The 20,968-nt window shown below is 35.0% G+C and overlaps 1 protein-coding gene across 5 annotated transcripts in view; it reads right to left on the reverse strand.

The window, feature by feature from the left end:
• Positions 1 to 20,968, reverse strand: part of CRPPA (CDP-L-ribitol pyrophosphorylase A) — a 305,622-nt gene that overhangs the window by 108,887 nt on the left and 175,767 nt on the right. For all 5 annotated transcript variants that reach the window (XM_057304543.1, XM_057304542.1, XM_057304541.1 and 2 more), the window contains one exon: positions 15,262 to 15,393. In XM_057304543.1, coding sequence (XP_057160526.1) covers positions 15,262 to 15,393 — 132 coding nt within the window. The remainder of the gene's footprint in view (positions 1 to 15,261; positions 15,394 to 20,968) is intronic.

The following is a 20,968-nucleotide window of genomic DNA, read 5'->3' on the forward strand; positions in this document are numbered from 1 at the left end:
GAATGAATATCCACTTGGACCACAGTAATTCAATCAGAAAATAAAGACATGTTTTATAAACAAGCTTAACGAAAGCAAGAACAAAGACTTTTGGCAAAAAATATTAGGATAAAGACTGTCTTTCCCATGGAGTTTGCTAAACTAAAGGAATATAAACTTGTAACAGCTGATGGTTATGTTTGATACTAAATAATTACAGCAAACACCTGTTAGAATGGCCAAAATCAACAATACAAGGAGCGGCAAGTGTTGGCAAGGATCTGGAGAAAAAGGAACCCTCTTGCACTGCTAGGAGAAATGCAAACTGGTGCAGCCAGTATAGAAAACAAAATGGAGGGTCCTCAAAAAGTTAAAAATAAAATGAAAAGTTACCCTATGATCCAGTAATACAGTAATCACACTACTAGGTATTTACCAAAAACAAACAAACAAAAAAAAAGAAAAAACCCCACTAATTCAGAGGTATACGTGCATCCCTAGATTTATTGCAGCATTGACAATAGCCAATTAGAGAAGCAGCCCAAGGGTCCATCGATTGATGAATGGATAAAGAAGATTAATAAACACACACACACACACACACACACACACACAATGGAACACTACTTAGCCATAAAAAAAAAAATGAAATCTTGCCATTTACAACATGGATAGAGCTAGAGTATAATGCTAAGCCAAGTAAGTCAGAGGAAGACAAATATAAGATTTCAGTAATATGTGGAATTTAAGAAACAAAACAAATGAGCAAAGGAAAAAAAGAGAAACCAACCAAGAAACAGACTCTTGTCCACAGAGAACAAACTGATGGTTGTTACCAGAGCAGAGGGGGATGGGGGGGTGGGTAATATAGGTGATGGGGATTTAAAAGTACACTTACTATGATGAGCACCGAGTAATGAATACAATTGTTGAATCACTTATCATACAACTGAAAATAATAACACTGTATGTTAACTCTACTGGAATTAAATTAAAAACATTAAAAAATTACATGAAAATAAAGAATGCAGTTATTGGGTATAGGCAGGGGTGGAAGAGAGACAGACAACAGAGAAAAAGAGGTATTCTCCCTTTGAGCATCTGGGTCTAACAAAGCTTAAAGCTATGAGTCTTCGATTTGTCAGTTACATTGTTAAATCAATTTGTATTTTGTTTCTGACATTTGCAATTAAAAATTCCCAAGTAGTTCATTAATTAATTCAACAGACTTAAAACTCTATTCTGCTGTGATCTTCACCCAGTAAATTTCCTTGAAACTGGCGTAAGTTGCATTTTTTTAAGTTTTGAAATAATAAAATTTTGCTCAAAAAGAATACTGAAACTATACATTAACAATGCTAGTAGCTTCACATACATTTATTAATAGCCAATGTTTCAAATATAAAAAAAATCACATTTCAAAATTTCAAGCTAACTGGTAGAACATTTAAATATGAAATTAAAACTCACATTTCTATGTTATGTAACAAACTATGTGGCAAGTATACATTTTACAGCTCATTAAAAATTATTATTTGTTTACCTAAGTTATAATTTTGTAATTTGCTAACTGTCCACACTTTCCTTTTCCAAAGAAAGATTTTACTGAGCTTAGCATTTTGACTAAAAACCTTTATGTGCCCCATCTAAAATACCTTAAGCATCTGAAATATATGACATTTGAATTGAATCAAAAGTGAACCTGAATCAAATTAATATTCAAATACACCAACAAATTAAAACTCTGAGTGAGAAGGCTTTAAGTTAGCAGAAATTTAGCCACCATATCTAAGTCAAACTTTGGATACATGATGAGACAATTAAATGAAATGCCCGAAAGAAAAATTCCCTTTCCTTCATAAGCCTTGCTAAAGGAAAGCTATGAGAGAAGAAAATTCAGTTTCTTAAACTTTTCTTAAGACTTTAAAAAAAAAAAATGTAACTTGGTAAGCTTTGGGTATTTTTACTGATTATTTCCCTTTATTGTACATTTTAGTCATGAAATTCACTAATCACGAAGGCCAAGACAAGATCACTCTCTGCTATTTTGTCTTAGTACATATGCCTTCTTACTAAGTAAAGGCCCTAAGATCCACTAGCTGAAAAGATCTGTAATCTCAAGTGCTAGAAAGGTAGAGGCTTCCCCAGAACCAGCCCTGCTGGAAGAAGGCAAGATAACTATTTCCCCATTACTGATCTTCATGAATTTACCACAAGGGTTGCGTCTGCTATTGCTTAACTAACCTCTGGGAAACATATACCTGTGGAAATAATTGAGCTCTAAAAAGCAAAAGTGATGCATTTTTAACACCCAGTTAACCTGACAGAGTGCCTTCACTGAAACATCTGCCTGAGGGCAACGGTCTCAGCCATCATTTGACTCCCTCAAGGCCCCTTATGAAGGGACTTGTACATACTTAATAACAAAAACAAAACTTGTCTTTCTTTCCAAGGTCTTAAAACAATCTGCAAAAATTTGAGGAATGGTAGAAGCATTCACTTGTGATTTACTTGACTTAGGAAAGTGTATTTGTGAAGAAAACCCACGTTTTTGTGATGTTGTTGGCAAAGCCTGGAAACCTTTTAGTTTATGAATAAACAAACCATGAAATGGAAGGCACTACGTTAGCAAATACACATAGAGGCTTTTTGAAATTTTACTGGCCAGATCATTCTTGACAATCATTAAGACCCTCCCCAACTGTGTTTATACAGTTGTTCAAACGCGTTACTTTTAGGTTAAAAATGTACTGCCCTCATTATTAAAGTTGCTATCAAGGTTCAGAAATATTTGTCATTGCATGTTTCAGCTGTTGTGCTTTGATCAGCATACTTTGGGAAAATTTTATGTAACATCCAAATTTAAAAAATTAGATTTAGGGAACATGCCCATTTTCTCCATGGCCCAGAATTGACAATTCGGTAACTAGATTCTCCGTAATTTCTCATCACATTTTTAGACTACTTCTACTCATAAAGGTCAGAAAAAAACTGGTAGGTCTATGTCAATGCCGGTCTTTTTGAGAGAGAGAGAGACCACCTTCTCTGAAGAGTCTAAATCCTTTAATTGCAACAAAACATTTTAAATATTGTCAAAAATTTAATCGAGGGATAAAAGGATTAAGATGGTGAAGAATACGAATACGGGGGCGCCTGGGTGGCACAGCGGTTAAGTGTCTGCCTTTGGCTCAGGGCATGATCCCGGAGTTATGGGATCGAGCCCCACATCAGGCTCCTCCTCTGGGAGCCTGCTTCTTCCTCTCCCACTCCCCCTGCTTGTGTTCCCTCTCTCGCTGGCTGTCTCTATCTCTGTCGAATAAATAAATAAAATCTTTAAAAAAAAAAAAAAAGAATACGAATACGGCACATTTTAAACCTGCGTGTGTGCTATTATTCCTATTTAAAAATCAAAACTAAACAGATCAAGTCAGAATCAAAGACATTTGACCAGTAGACAATTAAGAAATGACTGACTTCTCATTAAAAGGAACTAGAAATAACAAAGATGCAGATGCATTAGAAAACCACGAATGCACACGTTCATACATTAATATTATATGTAGCTTTCTATTTAATAGTTTATATCTTTCACAAACCTATATCATCACTAGATAATCAAAATGGTTTTTGTTTTCTATCTTTACAGTAAGAAGAGAGTAGGGGGTGCCTGGGTGGCTCAGGGTCAGCATCTGTCTTCGGCTCAGGTCATGATCCCGGGGGTGCTGGGATCCAGCTGGAGCCCTGAGTACCCCCCCCAATCTCCGCTCAGCGGGGACCCCCGCTTCTCCCTCTCCCTCTGTCTCCTGCTCCCCCCCTGCTGTGCTCATTCGCTAGAACTCTCTCTCAAATAAATAAAATCTTTAAAAAAAAAGGGGGGGGGAGTAAAGTTGGCTCAAACCTGCAAACTGAATTTAAGAACAAACCAGTAGGCGGCAGGTATATAGATGACTGTCATGATCCCTATTTTAACACACTTCACATTGCCCCAATTTCAGTTTGCAAATAGACGTAAAAAAACCTTTTTTTCTTTGAATAATTTTAATGGAAAAAGCTCTTGTGGTAAACAAAAATAGAGGATGTCCTATAATAAAAATTAATTGCTTGCTCTCCTGAGCAACCTTGTAAAAAAAATTTGTTCATATAGCAGATCTGTGGCCTAGTTAAAAAAACATAGTATGATTTAAACCTTTTAGGCCATATGTATACACTGAGAATAATTTTTTAAAAAATAGAGAAAACATGCAAAAGATTAGATTATGTAATTTTAGTTGAAAAGTGGTAAATGATCTCTGGTACTCTTTGAACAATATTTTCTTCTGTATCTTCCTAAAAAGGGTTTTAGCATGATACTGTGATTAGGAACATACAAAATGTACACAGTAACAGAAGCCGAATAATAATCATGAATAGCATCTTTGTAAAACATCTGTTTTTTTTCTGTCCATTAAAATTCAGATTCTAAAAGTGACTGTAGATACATTTGTTACCAACTCATTTCCTAAGAGCATTAGTATATAATTGCCATTATGCATTCAGTAAGAGGAAGTTGAAGCTTAATTAAACTACATTTCCCTAGCAGTTGTCAAAGGTGAGTAATGAGATGGATGGAAAACTAATAAACCTACCATTTTCCATACACAAATCTATTTGCCAAACATTACTCATATCTCCCCAATTCTCAGTGGAGAAGGTCCCTCTATATTTCCATTATGATCATAATTAGAAATGCTGATAGAATTCTCAGAGACAATAAACACATGTTCTCAGTTTACAAACTATCCTTGTTCCAAATTAGGGACCAGGGCAGAAAAGAAGGAATTCATATGTAACCAACTCTCATTCCAGGAAGATGGCCCTTAAATAGTCTCTGGTTTTAGAAATATTACCTTTAATTCTCAATGATATGAAATAGCTAATAGTCAATATGCTCTAAATATTTCAAAGTATTCGAAGTTACTGCCAACAGCTAAGAATGTCAAATGTTCAAATACTTATTTTGACTTCTCATTTCTCTTACGTAGTTTCACTTCCCACCCCACTTGATATTTTCACATCCTCTAGCATGCATGGGATGTTCTCCACTTGATTCAGTTAAACATTGCAATTTCAGTTCTTTGTACAGCTGTTTCTGAAGTTTGGATAATTAGTCTTCCATAAAATGAAAATAAACAGAGAAAGATATCTCCCTCTAATGTTATTTAAGGAAAATCTACATAAAACTCAAAGCATATATACAACACATTTTATTTCAAAGGGCTGAAATAATGCCACATACATTAGAAAACCCTCACTTAGGGGTGCCTGGGTGGCACAGCGGTTAAGCGTCTGCCTTCGGCTCAGGGCATGATCCCGGCATTATGGGATCGAGCCCCACATCAGGCTCCTCCGCTATGAGCCTGCTTCTTCCTCTCCCACTTCCCCTGCTGTGTTCCCTCTCTTGCTGGCTGTCTCTATCTCTGTCGAATAAATAAATAAAATCTTTAAAAAAAAAAAAAAGAAAAGAAAACCCTCACTTTTCCAGGGACTAATTATTTAGTTTGCTCTTCTGGCCTGCTTGCCGTGCCTTTTTGTTTGTTTGGTTCATAATCAAAATATCAGAAATTGGACAAAGACTAAAATTAAGTCTTATTTTCAACTTGGCATTGATATTAGTAATATAGCAGTTTTACTAGGGGAACAGTTTATAGAAAATCATGACTCTCCATGAACTTTCTCAGTATTTTCTGTAAGCCCACAAACTTGTCTTCCGTGGAGATTACCAATAGGATGTCAGAGTCATTGGATTCTTTTTATTTCTAGTCTGTTAGGCTTCCTATAGCACCTCTCTTTTCTGGAAACTCATTTCCAAACCTCTAAGACACATTTCTGGGTTATAAGCTCTTAACGTAACACATCTCAACTTTTCAAAGACAGCACCACCATTTTACAGCTATTATTTGGTAATACAAGGTTCACTAACCTGAACTGCAATAAGATAGTCTATCTATAAATATATGTTCCCTAATGTATCTGATATGGATCTGACCTAAATCAAGTTCCTCAAAAAAGATTATAAACATTAAAATATGTTTCCATTTTTTTGGCTCTCCATCTCCCTGCTATACCATCTCCAGCTGCTATTACTCTATTCACATATCAAAAAAATTGTGTATGATCATATGCACATGTACATATATTACATATATGTGTGTATATTTTTCATTTAAACATTTCTAGCCCTATTTAGGTTACCAACCCCTTAATTTACATGGGGTATCAAGAAATTCTTAACCTTAATATTAACACTCTGGTATTCCTGTGGGAGACAGAGTGTGATTTGACTCCTAATGATAACCACCTCCAGGTATTCATGCCCTGTGTCATCACCTCCCTGACAGTGGATGGAACCTAATAACTTGCTTCCAATGGATAGAACACAATAAAGGTGATGGGATGTCACTTGGTGATTATGTTACAGAAGACTGTGACTTCTGTCTCAGTCCTCTCTCTTGCATGTGTAACACTAGGAGATACTCTATGAACAGGCCCCCAACCTTGTGAAAAACTGAGTGCTCAGTGCAACAGCTCAGAGGAACCAAGTCCTTCCAACAGCCAGCTAAGTGAGCTAGAAGCAGATTATTCCCAGAGGGTCCTTGAGGTGCCTATAGTCTTGAGAAAGGCCCACAGAAGATCAAACCACAGGGACTATGAGATAGTAAGTGTTATTTTAAGCCACTAAGTTTGGGGATAATTTGTTATGCAGTACTAGCTAACTAATAACACTATTTAAGAAGTGCATTAATTTTCCATGGCCATTTTCATTCATAATGTTGCTTCACTTATTCAAAAAAATTAAGGGGAGGTCTGTACTAGTTCGTATCTAATACTCCATTTCATTTACATTTGTCTAAGTATAATAGCTTATTGCCACTCGAATGAGTCTTATAAGCTACCCAAACTCCCTAAAAAGTTTTGTTTTTCAAACTCACACAATTTTGAAGAAACATTTTATGACCTTCAAATTTTCCCAAAGAATGACTAAGTCTAAAACATTAGAAGCCAAAACAATATTTGAAAGTGAAAAATATTTAGTCTCAAAAACATTCCCACATCAAAAAAGCCTGATTACCCTGAACAGGGTATGATGGGTTTTTGTAAACAGATCTAGTACTGCATGTTTGGTGTGCATGCCACATGATTCAGTGCCACAGGAAGTACTATGTGGTTAGTAAATAATTCCTGTTTAAACTACAAGTAATTGTTCATTGCAGGAAGTGGAGTTTTAAGTCTAAACTCCCCCAACATTATCAGTAAAAAGAAAAAAACACTGCTATTTGACAGTATATGCCGATTCTCTAAATGGTCATGCACACTTAAAGGATAACTTGTCCAGAGGACACAGAGCAAATGCAGTGTAGTTAAAAGCAAAAGAGTGCTATCAACTGTATCCGACAAATTCAGGTCTTTTGGCACAAAAGTATCCTACAGCGGCTGGACCTGTTCATATAGTTCTTAGTGTTTCGTTTTGAATTTAGCTGGGGTTAATTACAAACAGATCCATCAACAAGAATATTTCAGACATCCTTTACGGTACATGAAAAACATTCAAAATCCAGACAATAGAGAAGGACAATAATATTTAACTCATCAAGCACAGAGATCTGGTTTATACTTTGTGACAAAAATCAATTTACACAGCTTTATCTCATTTAATGTTTTTGCCAAACCACTTCATCTCACCATTCCATATCCTATTTTGGAGGCTTACAGAAGAATTCTCTACTCTTTTACAAATAATTATTTTTTAACAAACATAAAATCACAAACCTGTCTTGGTAACTTTCTTCCCTGTTTATATGCCTTCCAGAGCTATAGTTGTAGTTAAAGAAAAAGTGCAATTCAAGAGCAATGAGAAGGTCATTGAGCTCATCCATTTTACCTCCTGACCTCTCCAGGACCTAGATTTTCTATTTCTGCCAATTGCATCAGTCCTTTCCAATGGTCTCATCTTACAAAAAATACTCAATAAGCCAAACATTGTTCCCAAAGTCCTATTTCTCACTGCATCAAACCCAGTGTAATGACAGCTCAGAGAAGAAAGGAGACAGGAAAATGGATAGACTAAAATGGTACACACCCTGCCATGCTAACATGGATGGTAATTCCTTCCCTGTTACAAATTGGATGTGTGTGTCCCCCGAGAACTCAGGTTGAAATCCTAACCCCCAACATAATAGCATTAAAAAGTGAGGTCTTTGGTTGGTGATTAGGTCATGAGAGTGGAATCCTCATGAATGGGATTAGTGCTGTGATAAAGACAGACCCCAGAGAGGCCTCACTCTCTCCCTGACATGTGACAATACAATGAGAAAATGGTGGTTTGCAACAGTGGAAGAGGGTCTTCACCAGAACTTGACTATGTGGGCACCATGATCTCAGAATTCCAGCCTCCAGAAACATAAGAAATAAACTTCTGCTGTTTATAAGCCATCAAATTAGTGGTATTGTTATAACAGCAGAACACACTAAGACATTCTCCTCATTGACTTTTACTTTGATGTGTCAAAACAAAAAAGACAAACCGTTCCCTCTATGAACTAAAATGAAATATATGAATGACAATAAATAATTTCTCAACAAAATAAATAATAGTATGGGTAAAGTTTATGGTCACATAAGGAAAGAAAATCCAGGCTCAGTTTCAGAATTTCCCTGTCAGAGAGACAGGGATGGTGTTACGTAACAGAGACCGCCCACCTCTTAGGGCTCCATCTTCTTATCCAGTGACAGCTTTAAGAACTTGACTTATGCATTTTACAAATGAATAATCAGAGGCCTACACAACTTATATCATTTGTTGAAGGTCACATATCTAGTTGTTTCAATTACACAGGCTGATGCTAATTTAGACTAAGAAATAATCAGTTTTAATAGTTTTGGAAAATTCTTTAACCATGTACCTGTGTGCTTCTATCTCTAAATCCTTGAGCATGTAGAATGCAGATTAAATAAACTGCTAAAGGACTTTGTATATTTTATAGAATTCGTGTAAAATTTTATTTAAAAATGTGTAATTGTGACAGTAAGACACCATACAGAAATCCTGGATGCAGGCAAATGACAAGCCCTTGATAGTAAATATAATGTGTTAAAGGTGCTCTGATTTCAACCTAGGACAAGATTCTATGACCTCCACTGATGGGGCTAATCCTGCAAAGTGGCTCAACCAACACCTTCTCCAACCAAATTCCAGCTTTCATTTCCATGCTACACACACTACAGAGGAAAAAAAACTATGTTTCCTCAGATTCTGTTTTATCAACATTCTACAGATTCTACTATGTACATGTAGGAACTTAAAAGGTGGCAATGAGCAGGTTGGGTTGGTGCCAGAAACAGGGAAACTAGAACTAAGGCAGAGACTTTGTATTTTCTGGATCAGCTATGGTAGAATTTCTATCTGTGGTTCCCTAGCATCTTATGTACCCAGAGTCAGTAATGGGAGCCATTTTTACTATCACAGTCCCAGAGGGGTTGAGCATTTCTGCCACTTGCACAGTTCTTGGCTAGGTATTATCCAATTTGGTTCCATGACTCTTCAGAAATTCTCTAAGTTACAAAATGCCATAAAATCTTTCTTTTAGATAATCATGGTTATGGATTATGTTTACAACTAAGAACCTTCATCAATAGAATTGCCCCATTAACCAGATAGCTTGTGATTGCTTAGAATGTTTGTCCTTAATGAACAAGAAGAAATGATCTCACAGTTAGCTTAGAAACTTTTTCAAATGGTTATTCTTCATTCCCTTACTCAACTTCATCGCAACATTCCATTACTGCCATCTGGTATCCCAGAGCCTCCTCCAATGTGACAGTCCTTTATAGATTAAAGAGGGTCAACAGTTGACCAAAATGTCAATATACTTAAGAGCCACTGACCTAAGTCTGTCATTCAAATCTGGTTCACATTAGACTTTCATCAGAGCTTGAGCTTATGAAATATATAGAGCCCCACATATAAGCTAGACCTATTGAAATAAATTCTCTAAGGTACAGACTAGGAATCTGTATTTATTAAATTCCTCAGGGGACTATATTACTGCCAACTAAAGGACTTTTCCAAAAAACAGTATTTATAAGCCATTGACCCAGAAAATCATTCATCAGTTGGGCCTACTTTAAGTTCATTAAAACAAACTTATTTCTTCCTCTGAGAATAACAGTAGATTATTCAAGAAAGAGAAAAGTGTACAAATCTTCAGTACAGACCTCAGGAAAATATCTACAAAGATGTTTCATGATATCTTTGAGAAGAAGGCGGACAAATAAAGCTGAATGCAAAACTCATTTGGTTCAATCATTCAATGGTGCAATGTCTATACAAAAAAAAAAAAAAAAGAAAGAAAGATACTTACCAATGGAAAAATATCCTTTTAACCTAGAAGCTCCTTCTGTGAAATGGTCAGTATAGTTTAAGTTGTATTACAGTAACAACAAAGTTTATTTTTCATATTACACACCTATCGTTAATTTGCTGGGCTCGGATTTGCATTTTCTCTAGGGACTTAAACTGAAAGAATGTCCACAATTTTGTAAGATCTCTAGTGGTAGTCAGTAGATAACAGATACATCAAGTTTTATACTGACCAAATGGGTAACAATTTTCTACTGTCAACACTTCTAGCACCAAATGTGTGGAGTTTTATTTTTCCACACTAAACAATTCTGACACTAGCTACATGGAGTTAGCACAGACCATACAGGTTAAGTGTTCAGTCCCACATGACTGTCTGCCAGTTCATATGGCAATCCAAGTCAAGGCCATTTGTACTCCTAACCAACAGGCTATATACAGATCAGGGGTTCCCATGATGCCCCTCCCGGCATTTGTTAATTTGTTAGAATGGCTCACAGAACTCAAGTAAACAGTTTACATAATATCACCAGTTCATTATAAGAAGTTTTTTTTTTTTAAATATATATTTGTAAATGTTTGCCTTAAAAAACAAAGGATAAAAATATTTGACTTCAGCAAAATTAAAACTGAAAACTCTAAACTCTGGGCTTGAACAGTTCATGCCAGAAATACTAAGTGTCTATAACGTCACTGCTTTATCATCAGATATAGGTTTTCAAATAATTAGAACAGGTTCCCAAAATACATCATTTTGTATCACAGACTTCAGTGATGACTTGCATCACAAACTTAGAGTAATAGGATGAAGAGTAGTATTTTATACATAAATTTAAAATAAAACTTAAAAAGGGACTAAGATCCTTTATGTGGATAAAGCTATAAAACCTAGTTTTAATTATTCATAGTTATGAGGGTAGAGTTATTTTAGAAAGGGGAATAGGACTTGATTTAAATTCATTCAACAAATTTTAAGGGCAAACTTTATGCTACGTTTCTCATCTAGAGCATAAATTTCAAGTCTTTCCTTATTTATTTACAACTTGAGAAACTGAGCACTAGATAATAAAGTCAGGAAACTTTATACTACACATAAATGGTCAAGTCAGCCATTTGATTCGTAAATCTAAGTTTAAGCTACTCATTAAGAATCTATTTTAAATGATTAATTTTTGGAGGGCAGCACATTATTTTAAAGTCAATTTTGGAAAAAGTTAATTTGTGCTTTACTACATTGATATAGTTAAGGAAATAGCATATTCAGTAATTTCACAAATGATGTCTCTGACCAGAAAAAAATCCATTCATGGGGAGCATATCTAGAGTTAAGCAAAGGATCTGTCGAAATTTCTTCTTTCAATAAAAAATATATGGAGATGGGGCACCTGGGTGGCTCAGTTGGTTAAGCATCTGCCTTCGGCTCGGGTCATGATCACCAGGTCCTGGGATGGAGCCCCATGTGGGGCTCCCAGCTTAGTAGGGAGTCTGCCTCTCCCTTTCCCTTCACCTTTCCTCCAGCTTGTGCTCTCTCTCTCTCTTTCTCATATAACTAAATAAATCTTAAAAAAAAAAAAAGAATATATAGAGAAATGGAGTTGAAATATTATACAATTAGATTCATTTGTTGGTAACTGAATTATCAAAGAATTATCAATAATTGATCATGGGTAACGTTGCAGAACGTTTACAGATATTCAATAAGGAATCAATCCTTATCCTTTTCCAAATCAATTACTTCCCTAAAGGTGTACACAAATTGGAACTATTTCCTTATGAAGAAAGTATGCTTAATTAATCAGAGGCTATATTATAAACCCAAAAAGATAAAAGACTGAAATGTAACTAATAAGTTTAAATTCACCAAACACAGAAAGTCCTACATGTGTGTAGAACTTTACAGAAACACAAATAGAGACTTAACAGCCTTATGCATTAAAAAAAAAAGGAGTTTACGTAATTCTATTTAACTATAAATATTACATATATCAACACTGTGAAGGAGCCACCAAGCCATCCAGACCATGCACATTAACAGTGATACTATATACATAACAATGCAGGTCTTCTTTAAACTAGAAAGACCATACGTCTAGCATAGACACTGAAGCCAATGCATTCTCTCATCCAAGGAAGAGTTACCTATCAACAGAAAGCCAATCCAAAGAAACTCCTGATGCTATGTCTTATGAAAAATGGTTAAAAATCCTTCCAGATTTCACTGATCTATGTTTCACTGATCAGAGACTGAAAGGGAAACACATTAGCTATCTACAAAAACACTCTAATGGCTATCACAGCGATAGATTAGTTTAGGGAATGAAGTTCAACATATGAAGTCTATAAAAAACTGTATCTGACAGCATCATGGAAAGAACAAACCGAAGTTCTTCTCACTTAACAGTGACAGAAGCTCTACTTTATGAATCTTCATATCCTTAGTGTTGATAGAATGTTCGTCAAGTAGGCACGCAAAATTAAAGAGACTGATTTAGCTAAGTGGAAAAACTAGTACTGAAGTTAAAAAAAAAAAAAAAGTAAAAGACTGTCAAGAGGTAGTGGTTTCTTTATGTAGGGCCTATTTATGAGGACTGTATCCTGAAGTTTCATTTATAGAGTATTAGCCTCAGAGTTGTCTATGTTTAAAGGGTTACAGTACAAAATGGAAAATGATAGCCCCCCTTGTCCCCAAATTTGGAAATATGAAATGTTCATCAGCATATTAAGAATTTGCAAGAAGCCCTTCCTGGAAGACATCTGCTTAACTCTGTTCACTGATGCCTCCCCAATTTTTTAACCATAGCTTCTTTTTAATGGCCTAATGAACATCACAGAATCCTTTGGTAAATGCTCTTTAAGGTGGAATTATGCACTGGACATATTAGCCTAGTAAGAGTCAACTGGCACCTGTGTCTTTAAGAACAAAAGTAAACCCTGTATTTTAAACATTCTTACATATTTCAGATATCTTCACTATTTTTAAGAAAAGAAAACAACACCCAAGTAAGCTATCTTTGTTTCTTAAAATGATGAGAGACATATTTTGTAGGCTTTTTGCAGGGTCATCTTCTTCACACTCTTTTGACAGCTAAGTAGGCAGCTTGCTTAATGGGTCCAAATTTGCTCAAAACAGTAATGGGTAGCTGCAAAGTAGTAGGCTACAAAGTCTCCTCTTTTTCAACAAGGCCACTTTTCCAATCAGGGAGCCTTCACAGGTGCTGAGTCCCAAAGATACGCAACTCCATGTCATTCATGTGTAGAGAATGAACAATTTTGTTGTGAATATGAACTCCACAGCGGTTATCAGGTTTAGGAAATAAAAGCACAAGATGCCCAGTTATATTGAATTTCAGGCAGGATAACAAAGAGTTTCAGTGCAAGTATGTTTCCTACAATATTTCAGACACACTTGTACTAAAAATTATTGTTTATCTGAAATTCAAATCTCACTAGGCATGCTGTATTTCATTTGGACCATACTCTCCCACTGGAATATCAACTGCAGTGCAGACAGACCCTTTGTGTTTAGCCTAAATCACAGGAAAAAGAAAGTCCCTTAGCTTTGGGGATTTTTCTCAATGACCTATTTTTATATCTGCATAGTGTGCATCCATGACTCCTTTGCATGGCACAAGAGAAAGAACTGATTTTTCCAGCCACAATAATCTGGAATACAACCAAAGACAATCTGCTGAAGACGGAATATTCCTGAACAAAGATACAGAACCGAGTTCTTATTCTTACTCTTCCAGTTATTCATTGTTCTTGGGCAAATACATCTATCTCTTCAGGCCTTGGCTGCCCTGACTTCAATAGCCCCTACAACACTAATATATTATACTTCCATGATCCTAAGTAAATTCAGCGTTGCCTTATTCTTGATGACTAACCGGAGATCATACTTACATATTATGGAAGCAGAGAAAACCACCTCAAAGAAAACCAAGGAACTGGCTAAAAGATGGTCCCTATATTTAATTAAAATCCATTTGTTTCAAAAGAAATGTTGTTGCCTTCAGGCTAAAAGGGTACCTTAAATATTTCACAAATAAAAACTGTTATTCATCAACAATACAACTTTAAATGCCTGTCATTCCTTGGTCAATACCAAATCACTTTTATTACAGACCAATAAAAACCCCCTAGGCTATTTCACTTTCTTGACTCTTGTGGCGTACCTCTAAGATACTACAAAGCATTCTGCAATTTCAACAAAAGGTATCTATGCACAAAGGGCAAATCCATCTTCCCTAACAGAGTCTCCAAAGAGTTTGATTTAAATAGCATTTCTTTGCACTGAGAATCTATAATGCTAATTCATTTTGCCTTCAGTTTAACTTTCTGCTATTAATAGAGTGACAATAAGAATTTTTCTCTAGTTAAATAGCATGCCCTCTTATTATATGAATGTCAAGCGTTGCTTTCAAGTAATTAAAAACCTGATCACCAACATCTTTAGCACAACATAAAAGAAACAAGCCATTTCAAATTATACAAATGGCTGAGTTCTGAACTCAGTTAAATACAAAAGTCTGGTTCAATTTGCATTTCTAATTTCAAATCCAAATTTAGGACATAATTAAAATAATTTCTTTATCTGAAATTCAAATTTAGCCAGGCATTCTGTATTTTTTTTATTTGATAAATCTGGCAATCCCATGTGGGAATATCTTAGTATAAGATATTCACCAATTTCATCTTTTATTGTTTTTCCTTCATCAGAACACTTGTTTTCATTTTAATTTTCACCTCAAGAGAGGTTCTACCTATGAAAGAACATGGACAATTTTCCAGCCAAAATTTTTCTTATCATTAATGTATCTTTCCTTTTAACAAATCAGGTTCCCTCCATTAAAACTGTAGTCTACAAAAGACAAAATATTACTTACCTGTGGGTAATATATAAGAAGACCGCATAATAAAATATTTCTTTTTTCCACTTCCTTTGCATATTCTCTAATCTGCATTAGGTTTTCCATTTTCTGATCAAAAGGTACTGATTTGTAATCAAGAAAATATACCTGCAAAATAATACAGTAGGTAACATTAGAATAACCATTCCTTTCATTTTCCTTTGAAAAATGTAACATTAAAGAAGCTCAAAACACAATTACATTATTGTAATTTTTATCAGTTTGTGTTAATTTCTAGATAAGCATTTCAACCATAAATCCTCATTAAAGTTGATGAATCTTCCTTTACAAATACAAAGGCAGTGAACAGTCATTGAGAACACAATGATGAAAAATATAAAATGCTAATATTCTACTTCTACTTCTGTCAGAGTCAAATGTATAAAGAATATAGGATTTCAACCATTTGTTCAATTTAATTTATAATTTGAAACTAGGCTACATAGAACTATTACATATGAATTACCAATATCAATAAAATTCAAGGGAGTGCTTATCTATTACATTCATAAATATTTTTAGAAGAACCCCTTTCAAATAACTGAAATCTTAATAAATCATCTATTTCTTAGACTAAATCCAGAATTTTATATATAATTTTTAGCAGTGTTAAACAGTATTATTCTTGAAATTATTCCAATGACTATTTTTTAAACATTATTTTTCATTTAAATTTTAAGGAGCTCAGGGTGAGCTTGCTCCTTCAAATTACTGAAGTTGTATAGTATTGTTCATTTTTGTGGGACATAAAATGTCTAAATCACAATAGTATCAAATAAGATGCAAATGCACATACAGAATAAACACTCAAACTTTTGTATTCTTTCACAATACCAAATTTAAGAAACTCTCAAGAATTATAATTTGTTCAATTACATGTATTTACTATCTAGAAGCATTTTAAAACCTACTCCACTCTGAAACTCGTATACTAATCCCTTCCCCTCCTCTGTTCATTCATATAAAAATATGCTCTATAGAAAGTACAAAACAAAATCTATGCTCTTTCTGTAACAAACGGGAATGAGTTTTCACCTACCACATTGCATTTTGCTTTTCCAGGAAAAAGCACTTAAAATCCATTTTAAAAGAAAAGCATGTGAGGACATGTATGTATATTAATTCAATAGATATTCAGTTACTATTTCTTGGACCTTTTCATTATAGTTACCTCCTAAAATACCCCTCTTGGGGCGCCTGGGTGGCACAGCGGTTAAGCGTCTGCCTTTGGCTCAGGGCGTGATCCCAGCATTATGGGATCGAGCCCCACATCAGGCTCCTCTGCTATGAGCCTGCTTCTTCCTCTCCCACTCCCCCTGCTTGTGTTCCCTCTCTCGCTGGCTGGCTGTCTCTCTGTCAAATAAATAAATAAAATCTTTAAAATAAATAAATAAAAAATAAATAAAATACCCCTCTTAAAATCTAAAGTGACAATGAAGACTTTTTTTCCTTAAAAATGCTCTATCCATTAAGAAACCAAAGGAACAGACAAAAAAGCAAAAAAAAAAAAAAAAAAAGAAAGAAATATTGGAAGATAAAAAGCACAAAGAAAGGGGTCTCAGGCTTTATTATCTACTGAAAAGACAATGTGACTCCTGTGACCTTGAGCTCACCCTCCCCTAGCAGTGATTCCCTGAAAACTTATAAAAATGAAATTTCAGATTTTTCACCAGGCAACAATGCTTACAGTAAATATAATTTGAGACTGGTGAACCACAGCCAGGCTGGAATAATTGTGAATGAACTATAAATATTAGACTTTCCTTCAGGGTAATTTAACTTGTAACCAGGTGTTCTCCTAGCTGAAACCTGGAAGCTAACACCTATCAGCTGTTAAAAAGATACTAGTTCCTATTTGTAGCCTGAGCCTTCTAGAAGGACGGCTTACACACCACCTTCTGGGATCGCCTTTCCTCCCCTTTGAGAGGGTGGAGGAAAAGTGGAGGGGAAAAGAGGCAGGCCCTATACTGATGTGAAATTATAAGCTCAAGGGCAAAAGCTGAAGAGATATGTCCATTTCTGCCTTTTCTCCTGTCCTGTAGTCTTTTATGACATTGCACAAACTACTGCCACAGGCTTCTTCTAGTCTTGTGAGTTTAAAATATCTTTCTGAAGCCAAAATTGCTGGCTGTGGGCTTGCTAAAAAAAAAAAAAACAACAACAACAAAAGAAAAAAAAAAACAAAAAACAGGTTAATTCTCCAAACTCCAGGCAATTTATGAAATTGCAGTCATGTTATGAATCTAAAATTAATGAACTGGCTGAGACTAAGACTCTCTCCTGGGCCCATACGGCCAGGTCGTTACATATAGCCCCATACCATCTGGACTAAGGAACAACACTGCTGTTTGCTGTTACAAGCCTCATAGTACTATTTAACTCTTTTACCTGTGTAATTATCTGTAATATTTAGATGCCATGAAATGCCAGGAGCCACCATGTCCAACATACTTTATGTGAATGGAATGTTCTAGAGTTTTGCAATGCACAGTCTGGGCAACCTTACTGCTAGCCTAGAAACTTAGGCAAACAGACATTTTTTGTTCAATACAAGTCTTCCTAACAAATTTTCAGCTCTGAAAAATCTCAGAGTAAAATAAAGGGGGGTGCAGAAAGGGTTTGTGGGGGAAAAAAAGCACAAGCAGCAGAAAAGATAAAACCACTCTACTTTGTAATTACAGCCTCCTTGCAGATTTAAAACGCACAGAAATTAAAGAATGGAAATGCTGGTAATGTATTAATTGGCGAAGGAATGATGGATACAATCGGGGACTGAAGCTCTGCACTGCAAAGCTGCCATTGAACTTGGCTCAGGAGGAAGTGCACCTGCCAAGGGAACCTCTCTTAGAAGTCAGAGCTGGGAGCCGGTGCTCATTTTTCTATTTTCCTAAAAAATCATCCTAAAAGAGAGCCTAAAGTTAATAACTTTGGGAGTTTAAAAGTGGTAAAACTAAAACTCTCCACAAGAATAAATTATATTGGAATGAGACGGCTCAAGAGAAAAAGTGTGCTGAAACAGTTTTGTTTAAAAAAAAAAAAAAAAGGACAGAAATTAATGATCTTACACTGAGTTAACTTAGTGAATTATGTATATTTAAAAATAATGGTATTTAATTAAAGCTATATACAACTCTACTGTATAGTTTTTCAACTTGCAGAGGGAGGAAAGGATTATTTGTATCAATGCAGCAAATTATGGGCAGAAATTAAAGTAGAGAACATAACTGGACAACAGCAGTAACAATAAGCTTGTAAAAAGAATCTCAAATATAAAATACAAATAAATTGAACACATTTAACTGTTTCCTAAGTAAGAGATTTATCAGATTAGATTTTTAAGAAAAATCTAACAATATGCTAGTTAAAATGTATAAAGCAAACTCTCCCAAAAAGCACAAAATAAAAGGATGAACAAGACGTATCTTCCAAACGCTACCAAAAATGAAGGTTGTAGCAATATGGTTCATTTTAGTTTAAGCAAAAACTATTAATTCACATAAAGACGAATAGTGGATAATAAAAACAAATTATAAAATAACCTTATTAAGAACATAGATTTGAATACATAAGACAAAATACTCGACTGAATTATGAGACACACTTTCCAAATCAATGAAGATAGATGTTACTGCATTTGTCTTAAAAACTAATGTATCAAACATATAAAAACAGAGTTGGAACAGATTCTGCTTCCAGTGCAGCAGCTAAAATGAGGGGTTTTTCCTCTCCTTCCAAGGTTATAATTTTTCTTCCTGTATTTCTGACTGTTCTTATCTAGGAAAAGTTGCATATGAACTGATGCCACTTTCAAAATACACAGACCTAACTCCCTTATTTACCGATCATGTAGAAGCTAATTTTTTTTTTTTCAGAAACAAGTATTGTAGCAAAAACAGTGACTTGAAAAACAAAGCACACATGACTTGGTTCTCACCAAGTCATGAAATGTCAAACAAGGACTAGAAGACTTTCACTCCAGGTGAAGATCTATTAGACACAACACACCCTATTTCTTTGGAAAGATAAAAGATAATGGCATGTAAAGAAATCAGTAGGCCAATGCTATTCACCACACATTCCATGAATTAAGGAAACCGTGCATAAAAGTGAATTCTAGGCAAGGTATTTACACATCTACAAATTGCCCATGTTATCCCATCAAACCATCAACCTATGTTACCCATTAAGTAACCAGTACTTAAATTATAAGGAAACTTTAAGAAATGTACTAAAACATAAGAACGTGGTCAACATTGTACTAGTTGACATAATCAACTTTTAAAGAAACAGATATTGACCTTAGGAAATGTATTAGCAGGTTAACAAAATTCAATCATGAAGAAGTCAGATGCATCTCAAAATTCTTTCACCAGATGGGTCTGATGACATGATTAACAGAAGAAAATCTCCAGAAGATGTATTTACTAATACCAATACCATGGAACTTAAGCATGTACTTCACATTGTGCTACTAATTTTGAACTTCTAAAATACGCCAGTTACTTATGAGTTCCAGGAAAAATTCCAGTGGTACAATAAAGCAATCAATTTTAATTTTAAAGACAGGGCAGGTTTATACAACTACAGGAGAGGGTTACAAAATGATGATAGCTCAAGAGAAATGTAAATGTTTTTGTCTTAATAAAACAAACTTACAGGATGGATAGTCTTGCATCCAAAAAAATGTAGCAAAACATTTCATCTGAGTTCTGCAGATTTGCTTATAGCCACATCAAGTAGATATTCTTTGATCTCTTTTTGAACTGTTCACTCATTTATTGCTTATAAAGTACAGTTATAGTATTTCTCCCTTAGGATGCCATTTCTCAGTTTTTTTTTTCATGCATACATAAGAAAGGTAAAAATATCTTCCTACCCTTCCCCCCCAAAAAAGGAGTTCTCATTTCTTTCTTTTTTTTTTTTTTTAACATAGCAAATTGACTCCTATAAACTAGTAAACTGCTTAAACATTTAACATATGGGTAGTTTCATGGCTTTGTGGGTGGGCAAGGTTTCTGGCACTCAGAGTCTGGAAAATGCTCCTCTGTGCCTCATGTCTTCTACATTCAGTTCTACACATGCTTTATATTTGTCTAGTAACCATTTAATATATCCCTGGCCCCAGATGAATTGCAATTAATTTTTTATACTTTAATTTGTAATTTTTCATTTGTCTCTGAGGACAGGTACATTAACTAAAGGACAACAATTAATATCAAGTACAATATTCTTTAAAACCTCAGGAATGTTCCATATCCCCACATTTAACACTTCAGCCTCATTCCAGAACCCAAGTTAACAGGCCTGAGAAGGGAGTCAGGAATTGTGGTAGGAGAGGAAACAGAGTCTTTGTTAATTGAATAAGAAGTCAATTTTTGAAGCTTCAGTATATATCCAAATATGTACTGCTTAATGCCCACCAAAGTGGAAGGAAGGATGGTCAAAATCAAAGTTATGCTAATTATCAAATAAGTCAGAAAGAATTGGTAGATAGACCAGAGACTCTCTGAATCTACACAACAGATACTGCAAAATTATCTGTATCTGTACAGAAAAGTAAATTGTGTCAATCAAGCCCAGCATCTCACAGCACCATTTTTCAAAAGAAATACAGGGAGATCTAACAAAAGATGAAACTGATCAATATTAAGCAGATCAAACTAAGAGTTTATTTTAGGGACTA

Source organism: Ursus arctos, unplaced genomic scaffold, assembly GCF_023065955.2.
Source record: "Ursus arctos isolate Adak ecotype North America unplaced genomic scaffold, UrsArc2.0 scaffold_3, whole genome shotgun sequence".
NCBI classification, from domain to species: domain Eukaryota; kingdom Metazoa; phylum Chordata; class Mammalia; order Carnivora; family Ursidae; genus Ursus; species Ursus arctos.